This window comes from Meleagris gallopavo, chromosome 2 (genome assembly GCF_000146605.3).
Source record: "Meleagris gallopavo isolate NT-WF06-2002-E0010 breed Aviagen turkey brand Nicholas breeding stock chromosome 2, Turkey_5.1, whole genome shotgun sequence".
Classification (NCBI taxonomy): domain Eukaryota; kingdom Metazoa; phylum Chordata; class Aves; order Galliformes; family Phasianidae; genus Meleagris; species Meleagris gallopavo.
The window spans coordinates 20,979,532-20,991,780 of NC_015012.2; the positions used below are offsets into that span (position 1 = coordinate 20,979,532).

Below are 12,249 nucleotides of genomic sequence, written 5' to 3' on the forward strand. Positions count from 1 at the left end.
TTTTCTGTTTCTGGGGTGGTTTTTTTGTTTGTTTGTTTGTTTGTTAATGCAGTTTGGCAGCAAACATTTTCCAATCAGCCATAGCCCTACAGTAGTCTACAGGTCTTGCTGAAATTCTAGAAGGAGTTGCCCTGGGTGTTTTCACTAAACAGAGCTCAGATTTGCAAGTCAGATAAGGGAGTCAGATAAACCAACATTATACATCTTCAGAGTAAACAAGCTCTCTTCCTGAGGAGGTAGTTTGGAAGACAACACCATTCTCAAACATACGATACTAGGAAGTCCATACAGAAGACAGCCAAAATAAAGATTTGGCACAGGACTAAAGGTACAGGAGGCACACTGATCGATCCTGTCTGGGACATGTATGTTCATAAAAACATTCCACCTTTCCATTTCAGAAATCCAAAGGACTGCAAAGGAGCAATCAAGGCAATGTGCTGAACTGCAGCTTCTACCACTTACAGATAAACTATTCTGCAGATGATCATCAGGCAGGACTTGCAAACAGATCCATGTGAGCACTACTTTAAAAATATAACACAGCACCCTCCTATCTGCTCAACCATCCCCAGAACATGCATTTTATCCAACTGAATGCACATAATAAGAGTTGTGCAAAAAAAAGCAATTAAAATGCTTAAAAGTAAAATAAAATTTAACCTTTATTTCTTTCAACTAGTTAAGAAATCACAAGTTTTGCTTATGTGAAATTGTGTACTTAAGATTAACTCCTTGATACATCCCATGGCAAAAAGTGATTTAAGAAAATCTCACACTAAATAGAGATAACAGCCTACGCTGACTTTTATTCATACACTTTGTTCTGGCTTTAAAAGTTAGCTAAGAATTCCAGGCTATAAAAAACATTTAAAGTTGTTTACTAAAAGCACTACTCAGAAGCTATCTTCTGCCCAATAGCAGCACTGCTTTGCAGTAAGTCTCATCTGCCACTCCATGTGGCCAACAGTTGACCTTAACAAATCAGTCCAGAAAATCTGAAAAGCCTATGCTGATCCAACAACATCTGTCACAAATTTTCTCTGACATGACTCCTTGGAGTAATGGTGAACTAAAAGTGTCTCCGATTTAAATTGTTTCTACCATCTTCCAAGCATTCTTATAATCTCATATGGCTAAGACCTCTTACCACAATAAATCCCTTGACTTTAATGAGAATTTGACTCAACCGAAACACTTCAGATGATAAGAAAGTACCCAGCTGAAGTGTTTTCCTATTTAATAGCGCTATTTCCTGCCACTTAATTACAGAAGACAACATGCGAGCAGATGCAGAAAGTAACAAATTACTCAAGTGGTCCTCAAAAAGTTAAAGATAGCAAGACTCTAGTGACCAGACCTGCCACAATTCATCTCATTTCTTCCATAATGTTCTCAAAAATGAGGATTAAAACCACACCAACTCCTTAAACAAAAGATATATATAAAGATATAGATATACTTACGTTTAAAAAAAAAAGAAAATCTACCAAAATGCCATATCAACCATGGAATGGGAATATGGATCATCCTATCACACTAAAATCATCTTTGACAAAATGCACAACACGAACCTTACAAACATTTCCTCAAGAGCACCACCCATTGAGACCCTAACTGAAAGTCAGTTGCATGCAACAAATAATTCCACAAAACCAAAACCCAACAAAAAGCTGAACAACATACATGTACACATTGATATACCTACATGCACATACACACAGCTGATGACAGGACACAGTTGAACCAATGTTGCTTATAACAGAAATTACCAAGAAGCTAATGAATTTGCATGTGGTTAATTAAATGCAAGCTTCATTTGGAGTGATACTATGAATTTATTATAAAAGGCAAAGACATTTCACTTCATGCAGCTGAAGTATGCATTTTCACAGACCAGTTACGTTACTCTCCTCGAATTTGAAGCAAGCTTTCTTGCACTGGTAAGACAACTACCACATTCCCCAGTGTGTTCACTTGTTTTTGGCATACACTGCTACTACATTTGCTGTGCTCATTTAAAAAGCAGACTGATCACATGCCAGGATGGGCCTTTCTTGAACTTACCCAGAGGTTCCAGGAGTTTAGCATTCTCTGCTACATGCAAGCCCAAATTCACTGGCTCAGTGAAGGAGGAACAGTTCATGATTATTTTGTAATATTAATCTTAAAATAATTTAGAATAGGAAGCCTACTTCTTTAAGGAAGACAATGATAAATGTAAGGGTGATAAACCTCATCACGGAATTAATGTGCACAGCCAAGCCATTAAACTGGGGAAATAAGAGTAAGTAAATGACTTTTAGAATGGGAAATTTTTATTTGGAAGGCAAGAAGATGGGACAGGCTTGATAATGTGAACTGCTTTCCTGAAACAGACATAGAAATGTAACACGCATCCCTCAGCAACAACCACGCATCAGTATGCAAGGGGCAATGCTGGCCTGAAACCAAGGCACAAGGAGGGCCCAGTGAACTAACTCAAGTTGTGGTAAATAACTGTATGCATTTTCGTATACCGGCTAAAAACTGTCCTCTGAACAGAGAAAAGTAGGCAGCCGAGCTTTCTGTTTCGATAAAAGAACGATGAGAATAGGGTTCAAGGTTCCCATAAAAGTCAGTGTACATCTGTGATTCCATTTTCAATCAACAGATACATTCCATTTGAAAATCCTCAGGTAATGTATAGTTGCAAATATTCAACTCAAAGATTCGATCACATCTCTTTACCAGAATTCTCTAAGACCTCTCTTACCAGAGGAAAAATATCTCTCGCTTCACAATCCCATCTTATTCACATCACTGCTACTTGGCAGTATGTACATTTGTGAACAATTATTGCCAAGGATGAAGTGAAGGAAGAATAAAATTTCCCCAAAAATGTCTGACTAGCACCTTGAGAGCTCACTGAGATTTGTAGCCACAGCCATCAGACCATCCTGGTGCACTACTGTCACAAACACAGGACAGCATAGCACACTAGTTTTATGGTTTTATTGCTCTCTTTTTTATCTGCTTTAATAGAAATACTAAAAAATCAAAGAAAGCTTTATTAATTACATACATTAATTTATATACATGACAAAAGCAATGCCTCCTATTCTACTATGTTGGCCCATGATCTCAGAGGCAGATAGATGCTGGTGGTACAGCTGTAGAGGTTGAGCCTTCCCACCAATATTCCAGGACATGTTGTTGCTGTGCGACAGACAGCAGCAGAGGGGCACTCTGACACAATGGCATCATGGAAGTGTGCATCAAGCAAAGGTTTGTCACTGGCTTTCTCCATGCAGAAAAAACAGCACTCATTGACAGTTATTGATCCTTCCTGAACATTTATGGAGACCAAACAGTGGACGTGAGCACCATGAGGCGATGGGTGGTGCGTTTCAGCAGTGCCAACAGTGGGTGAGTTCTGCTGCTGCAAAGTGTTACAAGCACGGCATGCAGACTTTTGTTCATCACTGACAAAAATGCATAGCTAACAGTGGTGACTATGTTGAAAGAGAGTTTTTTGTAGCTGAAAATTTGCATTAGCAAATAGTTACTGTGTAGTTGTATCTGTTGTAGTTTCCATGAAAATATGAGGCACTACTTTTGGGGTGACCCACATATATGAGGCCTAAGGCAATTCCTCTTCCCTGAACACGACCCTCACAAGCCACAAGGTTGGGCCCTACAGAAAAGGAAAGCAAATACAAACCAAGTCTCTAAGACAGCCAAAAGATGAGAATGGAACGATCACTGGGGTTCTGCTGGTTCCATACTGCACCGAAGTTCAGAAAGCTGTTGTCAGCTTCACAACAGACTTTTGTAATTATACTTTCTCCCAAACACAGTTGCTTTTAATGAAACGTTGTTTATTTAAATCTGTGTGTTTGATACAACGTAGGATTTCCATATGCCATTTTGAAGATGCAAAATAACCCTTAGGGTGGTGAAGACCAGAAATTGTTTCACATCTCCCCTGCTTAGAATTAAAGTGATGGGATTGCCTGCTCATTGCTCCCCCCTCTTTGAACAGCTGTAGTACTCCATATGTCCAGGAATCACAGTATAAAGCCATCTGGAAAGCAGGTGACAAAATGGTGTGCCACACCAACTAAGCACAAATTTCAGCTCAATAACCACTATACAGTACAGCATTAGCAACACCCTCAAATTCACAAAAACAAAGCTTTGCTTGAAAGAAGCTCCAAGTGAATTCATTTGGACTTTCTGAGGCTAAAAGGATAGAAAGTATGTTTACTATTTGAATAAGGCCCCCTTTTGTTAATTTAAATGTATACTTAAATGTCTATTTTCTTAACTTCTTCCCCAGTCATTTGTCTGCCTGACCCAACAAATTAATTTTTGAATAAAATGCTGATGTTACTCAACCAGGTTACGTCAACCTTACCAATCAAATTTCCAAAAACTGAAGAAATGCTCTTATTATCACATGGTAAAATTTGCACTGAGTGCAACACAAAACTGTTTTTCTTTGCAAACCAAGAGGGTAACTGTTACACATTACTGCACAGAACTACAGAATCTCATTTTACAGTTAATTTAGCACTTACACTATTTTATGCACTTGAAGAGGACGTATAGGGGAGTAATGTAATAGGGATACCAAGGAAAAAAAATCTTTCTTTGCCTCTGAAAACCAGGGTGGAAGTTACAGGTATTGGAGTAATTCCTCGCATAAATATACTTGAAGAATTGGCTAAATTTGTGTTTCTTAATTTCTCAAACAAATAAGATGATACTTAATAATGATATAAGTACTAAAGCAGGAAGAAATGAAATTAAACTATACTGGAAACAAAGGTGAAATCCTGGTTTTGCTGTAATCAGTTACTTAACTCCCACTGACCTCGAAAGGAACAGATCATCATCTTGAGCAAACAATCATTCAAACACTTGCACCCACTTCACTTAAACTAAGCATTCAGCTGCATACATGAAAGGTCAGAATACTTCTTTTTCACCCATTTTATAAGCATTGGTTCTTTCTACCAAAAATTGTAAACACTGAGTGTTCAATAATAAAGGATTTATTTTACACATCAATCTACTTCCATTTGGCAAAATCTCTTTGCTGTTTTTAAACTCTACTTAAATCATTATGATGCAGTGAGTTTATTTTGCTCCTGCTTCCTCCTACTCCTAAGGGAAAATCCTCAGAAATACAAATCTTTAAACCTTCTCCTTCCTGACTGCATTGTGGGACCCGGCCTATGCCTCTCTAGGGGGCTCTGACATTTACATCTTAATCTTGCATCTCAGAAGACTAATAAGTGCTTGTTTGCCTAGAGAAGCCACCAATGCTAAATGTACAGTTTCACTTTACATACGCAATTCAAAACCTAAGAGCAGCTCTCATCACTTCTTCCTGTTACATGCAGATGGGACCAAAATGCATGCCGCTCAACAGGAATTCAGTCTTACTGTGTAAATGTTACATCTACCTCCTATTTTAAGTAAGCACAGAACTTACTAGAAACATCACAGAGTTTTCAAAGACCTTATCCCACTATTCCCAAACGAAACAAAATAAAAGCTTTCCTTTCCTTTTAATGGTTTTTTTCTTCCAAAGTTTGACTTGCTTACGCAATGATGCGCCCTGCTAACTCCCAGCTACAGCAACAGCAGACACAAAGCTGGATCCCCTTCATAGTCAGACAAATTGCTCTGACTTTTTATTCCTGCTTTTCTTCAGATCAGCTTTCCTGGCCCATGCTACACAATCCTTCTCCAAATTTGCTCACCCCACCTTTCTCATTTCTTCTGAGAAAGTGTCTTGAGCTATTTCCACCCTTTTTACCCAGAGCTTGTCAATACTTTAAGTATGCTATGGCCCCATATACATCAGTTTCTTTTAATCAGTAATTTGAAAAAGTAAATTTGAACATACTTAAGGTTTTCCTAGTTATGCAAGAGTCTCATTTGATGAGCCAACTCATCTGCAATCAGTTCCTGATTTATCAAGGCAAAATCCTATGCTAGTGAAACATCACAAGACTGATTTTTCAGAGTCACAGTAGGTTTTCAAAACTCCTTGGTTACAATGCAAGACTATGAAGAAACTAGGAACCGAGATGGTATTTGCAGAAAGCTTCGCAGCCAGCCTCTGGCAGAACAGGAGTGCTAAGACTCTAAATTCCAGACTTGTTGCACCTGCCAGACATGGAGCCTCAGCTGTAGACCCTTCTGCCCTGTCTTCTCAGTTGGCATCTCCAGCCAGCCTGCTGCTTCCGATTCCATACCACCATCTGCAATACACTTGCAGGTCTTGAGCTCAAGACTATTGAGTTTTTTTGTTTGGTTGGTTTTATCTTGGCTACATATAATGTACTTTTACTCTAGCCTTAGAAACAGTTTGAATTGTTTTTGCTGAAACTAAGAAAATCAGCTTGAGGAACAGTTCCAAATCAAACTGTCCATACTTGGCATGGAAAACTTCAGTTCAAAGAGTTCAGCAATGCTGCAAGCAGCTGAGAATAAGGTCTTGTGAAGGAAAATTGCTGGCAACTTAGCTAAGAAGAGCTCAGCCTTTAAGTTAAAAGTATGCCACTGAGAGTGACCACCAGCTCAGCAAAACTGAACAGAACCTGGTTCAGTGACACTGTGATAAAAACCAATGATTCAAACATTAAAAGAAGCTGTCAGTGCAGTTTTTGGAAAAGCATTTTGTCGAGAGAGTCTTATAGAAGAGAAGTTATTTACCATTTATTTGTCTAGATAGCCTGTGGTTCCAACCTTCAAAGTTCACACACTGCTAGGAGACTATAGATGTAATTTTTGCCTGCTAAATTAAAACGGGAGTAGGCACTGCAATGGCACAAGTTGAATTCTATACTCTTCCCAAGGGAAATGTCATCTCATAACAACACAACACTTAACCCATCTATGGTGAAAGAATATTAATCTGTCCAGAGCAGTTGATACAGCACCTTTTGAAAAACATCAAACAATTTTAAGGAAGATAGATAGATATTAAAAAGAGTTGCTGATTGATGTAATCTCCTTCTGATCGGACAGTCAGAGCAGTAATTCCATTTGTATTTCCTACAGCAACTACCATTAAATGCAGCACCTGCAAAACTAATATCTGACTAAACTAGAAAGCAACGAATATGGAAAAAGAAATGCGATACTAAGCTGGCACGCAGAAGATGTGAAAGATTTAAATAGAAAAGTTCATGTGAAGACTGTCAATAGGCTCTATATTTAGGAGTTGCTTTTGATGGAAGTATATTCTAAGACCAAAAATTCAAGTCTAAGGATAAAAAAGGTCAATTTGTTAAGAATTACAGACCAAATGTTCCACTCCATAAACTAGGAACAGTTCCTTAATATAGGAAAAAAAATTAAACAGTGCATTTTTAATGGAACTACATTAGACTATTAAAAGAAAAAAAAAAGCCACCTTCAATCTCCTCTAGCTACTACAGGTTGTCTATTTTTCAAGACTGTAACTTCACTTAACAGAAGTTCTAACAGCCTCACTGTGTGCCCTCTGTTGAGGCTGTATCTAAGATTTATTTGAAAGTTCCCCACCAAACATCTTTATCTGAAGTTACCTCTTAGGGAAAAATAGCAGGGAAGATTGTAGCTGCAAGTGGTACGGAACACAAAAGGTAAAGATGAGGCACTATAGAGGAGGAACTAGCATTGAATTATCAGGGATTTAAAAAAAACACCACCACAAAACAGTGCAAGCTCGAGGGACACACATCTGCCTTTAACTTACAAATATTTGTTAGAGCTGTAGTAAAAGCAAACCGTTCTAAACCTTCTGAAAGGTATTTTCCTTTTGGGAACAAAGGCAACTTAACATCAGTATGAATCAAATTCCTTTCAGCAGTTTTTAACTCCACTTATTTTTGTCACTCTGAAATACGCACGGGATGACTCAAAGCATCAGAAGTTTAAAGTCCAAACTGTCCCTGCTGGATTTAATAAGATGAAAATTGTACCCATAAGCAAGTTTACTTATTAGGCCTTCCTACAATGTTTCCACAAAAGCTTAACTTGAACACACCACCTGGTTTTCAGTCAAATTCAAGCTCTGGCTAGATGGCTTAAATAAGGAAAATACTACCGTTAGCACCTACTCAGAGCCCCATATTTGGATGCTAAAACTACCTACTGGAAGGACTTTTTACAAACGTCTTATCCCAGACTACATCACCACTTTAACGTGCAGTCCCACAGAGATTCTTACAACCAGCCCAGGCCTACAGCTGACAGATTTCTGGACCAGATTCCAGCTGTTCTGCTGCAAGGGCCAGAGTTTTCTCTGTGGGGAGATAGTTTAATTTGGAAGTGAATACTAAGAATTTCTTTTAATAGTTTTGTTCTTTATGTGTGATATAGGAAATAAGCCTGCAGAGACATTTGCTTTCCCAAATGGTTCTTCAGTACTAAGAAAGACATCAGGAGAGGTTTATTTGTCCCAGCTGAACTCGACATCTTTGGTAACAGGAAAAAGGTATGCTTGCTTTAAAGCCTGACAGACCATATTAACTATGCTAAACAAAAGCAACAAGCTGTATGTTTTTAGTAAGACCTTTTTCTTTCTACTTCTAGTTCCCATTTTCCATCTGTATTTCTACATACCTCAAAGATCATAAAATATGTGTAGTTACACTGCTATTAGTCAGACCGAGTCCCAAGGTCAGGCTATTTTCTTTTCTCCAACAGTGAACTAACTGCACGTGCCCTCACAGCCTTCCAAAACAAGTCACTAATAAGACAACACAACACTACCACTCCTTGCAATGGTAAAATAACACTGACTCCACCAGATTTCTTTAAGCCCAGCACTCTTGGGATTGCCCACTAAGTGACAAAATCCTGCTGCTAACAAGCACGTTATTCTGCCTGCAGATTTGCAAAGGATTTCTATTAAGTAAAAATTGAAAAGGAGCAATTTCAATGGCACAGGTCTAATTCTTCTCTCTCTTTTTTTAAATTCTGAATCTTCAGTCTTGCTTATTCAGCTTAAACATTACATTAAAGTACAGCCCTCCTGAGTAACCAAAACAGAGGAAGCTTAACTGAACACCACATTCCTCACTCATTTTAGGTGTCCTGACATCAGTTAGGTTTTGCCCAGCTTTTATCCAACAACGATACATAATATCACATGAATAACCTGAATGTTAGTGACCAATAGGAAGTGCTGCTGCCCTCCCCTCACTCTCACCAACTCCCTGAAGTTACAAGTCCAGACCCTGTGGGACCTCTGCCAGTCTCAGATAGGACTTCTCCTAGCAGTGACATCACAAGCAGCCAAATTAAGGAATTCTGGTAACACAGAGAAGCAGTACGATTAACTCCAGAATTACGAAAATAAGAACATCTTTCTACAGGCTTCCCAACAGTACTATTTAGACCCCTACAAATGGGTGTCACACCACCTGGTCTGTCCATATTAGTGGCAAACAAGAAACAGTCCCTAGATGAAGGGAGGGAAATAATCTACCCAAGATGATGTTTGGCAAAGTGAATGGTTAATTTTTATTTGCTTCTGGAACATCCTTCCTCCTAGTGAAAAAAAGTACACAGGTATTTTAGCGTAGTATGACAAAGCTACCTGGGAGTTTTAGAGTACTTTTTATTGTCTTGACAATTATCAGACAAGACAATCACTACAAGTCAGAGTACTTCACGGTAGTTCAGTACCAAACTACTTTTTCCATCTACAAAATGCTACTTCTAACAGAGGCTTCAAACAGCCTACGTTTAACATTTATTTGAAGATATCTGGAAAAGCAAAAACTCTCAATCTAATTACTTAAGCGTGTGCTGAACACTCTTGGGCGTTAAGATAATGACTGTACTTTCCTTTTTTGGCCCCTCCCTGGGAACATTGGCTTCTCGGCTGGTAGATATTACAGCATCACAACTATTACTGAATCTCAAGCTGGCTTTAAAGAATAAAGCAGATCTTCATCTTCCTGAAACATATGTGATTACAACAAGAAGTTTCACAAAACTGTACGTTTATGGAGAACAGACACTTTTCTTTTGTCAGTTCCTGTGGTTTGAGGCCAGTGGAGGTTCGAGGCCAGTGGAGGTTTGAGAGGGGAAGGGAGAAAGGAAATCAGAAGCAAAGGGGAGAAAGCACCCTACATCCTTAGCTACCACATCCACTCCAAATCTAAATTCCCATTATATGCAAGCATCACAGTCCCAGGACAAAGCATGCAGCAGAGTGCTGCCCAACTTTCTGATACAGCGCTAAGTGGGATACCGTAACTCCTAAGAGCATATTTACCCTTTGCTTTCTGAAGCAGATTTGGAGGGCAGGACTCTAAATGTAAACCATAAAGACAGCTGTGATTTTCCTTTAAGAATTTAAGGCAATTCAAACAACTATAGAACTCTGCTTAACTGAACACATTCCTGTGATAGTTTACAGGCTTGAATTTCTAAACACTAGAGCTGCTGATGCCATGCAAACTTTCTCCACGCAGTAAGCAAAAAGCTGTAAAACTGCACTCACAAAACTTGAAGACTTAATCATACAAAGTTTAGGTTTTTTATGTTGAAGTCCAGCAAAAATGTAAATGTGGATATTTTGCTGATTGAAGCTGGAAGTGCTCCCTGCCTGAAGTATGAATGCTCAGCTGTTTACAGCATCAGGATCCAAACTTTCTGAAGTCTGCCACCTATGTGTGATAAAAAACAAGTGCTTTTACAAGGTCTCTGGAGTGGCTTTATTAAAACGATCTTTGAGGGAAATAAGCTGTCTGAACAGCACATGAATTTGTCTTTGTTATTAAGAACAGGTTTAGTCATACTAATAGCAGAAACTCAATCATGATTTCAAAGAAATTATTTTGGTTTTAAACCCCATAGAGATCAAGCTAGAGTACCAAGATAGGAAAAAACTTCACAAACAAATAAGCACCACGAAGAACAGTTCCCTTGTTAAAGCAATAATGAGCACAGCCACTGCAACAAAGAAGATAAAAAAATAATTCCGGTGCTACCTTCCTGCCCAAGCTTATTTGTACTTAATAATATTTCTGCTAATGGCCAGATTCACGATTCATGAATATCTACCATTTAGAAGAAGCAAGAAAACATCTTGAGATCTTACAGCCATGACTGTAAAATCCATAGAAATGAAACAGAAAAAGAATTAGTTATCAGCTAGGACTACATTTAAGTTGGCCATGCTGCACTCAGCTTTCAGACACTTGCAGCAAATCATTACTTTTTTTTTTCCCCCTATCATATGATATGGTTTCAGAAACCAGGAGATTTGATTTGTTGGGTAACATTAAGGATAAAGGTAACCTCACCCTCATTTTCCAGGTCCTTATCAAAGACTTCAACAAATTTATATTCTCTGCCCAATCACTATTTTTCTAACTTTGAAGAGAAACACACAGAACTTTCATGAGGCATTGAAAGGTGTGGAAGGCTGCCATTAACTTCCGTTTCATTTTTGCTGTCGTGAACCGTGTACTTTCTGCTATCAGTTTCACAACAAAGGATAAACTCTTCGTTACCGATTTTAACGCCAACGTCTAAAATCCTCATTCACTGCGCACAGCCCGGAGACGAGCCTCCGCCGTTTCACCAAGGCAGGCAGCGGGTCAGCCACACCGCGTCCCAAAGAGACGGCAAAGAACACACGGGCCAAAAGCAAACTCTCTCCGTTACCTCAGGGCGTTATGTCACAAGCACAGAGTTCTTTGGCAAACCCCCCCGTGGGAGGAGCCACCACTCGCTCCCGGGCTGTAGCGTTCAATCCCCTCGCTCCTAAACTCAGCATTTTGTGCGGCAAGATCTCTCCGGGAGCACCTGCCCCGCCAACGCTCCTCCTAGGTGACCCGGAGGAGGGGAGCGAGGTAGCGGGGGCAGCCCGGGACAGCGGGCGACGGCCGTCCCGCAGGACGCTGGTTTAGCGGAGCACGAGCGCGGACCGCCAAAGCGAGCCCGTGAGCGAGGAGGAGGACCCGGGGGAAGGCACGGGGAAACGGCCCGGGGGCACCTGTACGGGAACGGGGCCGCGGGGGGACGGCGGTACCTTTGAGCTGGGGCAGCGGCGAGAGCTCCACCTGGCTGCTCTGGCTGCGGAACTGCGAGGAGCCCTGCGAGCGCTTCTGCCTCTGAGCCTTGCGCACCGATTTCCGTGTGAAGCCATCCACTTTCTCCGCGGCAGAGATGGCCGCCGACATGGCTGGGCGGTGAGGCGGCGCGGGGGGACGTCGCTCTCCAGAAGCATATATTAAAGCGGAGGGA

General features: G+C 40.1%; 1 protein-coding gene across 1 annotated transcript in view; it reads right to left on the reverse strand.

Moving 5' to 3' along the window:
* PPP2R5A (protein phosphatase 2 regulatory subunit B'alpha) overlaps positions 1-12,243 on the reverse strand; it is a 39,905-nt gene extending 27,662 nt beyond the window's left edge. Inside the window, exon 1 of the mRNA XM_031552169.1 lies at positions 12,035-12,243. Within this exon, the coding sequence (XP_031408029.1) occupies positions 12,035-12,185 (151 nt within the window). The 5' untranslated portion in view covers positions 12,186-12,243. The remainder of the gene's footprint in view (positions 1-12,034) is intronic.
* Between the last annotated feature and the right edge of the window lie 6 nt (positions 12,244-12,249).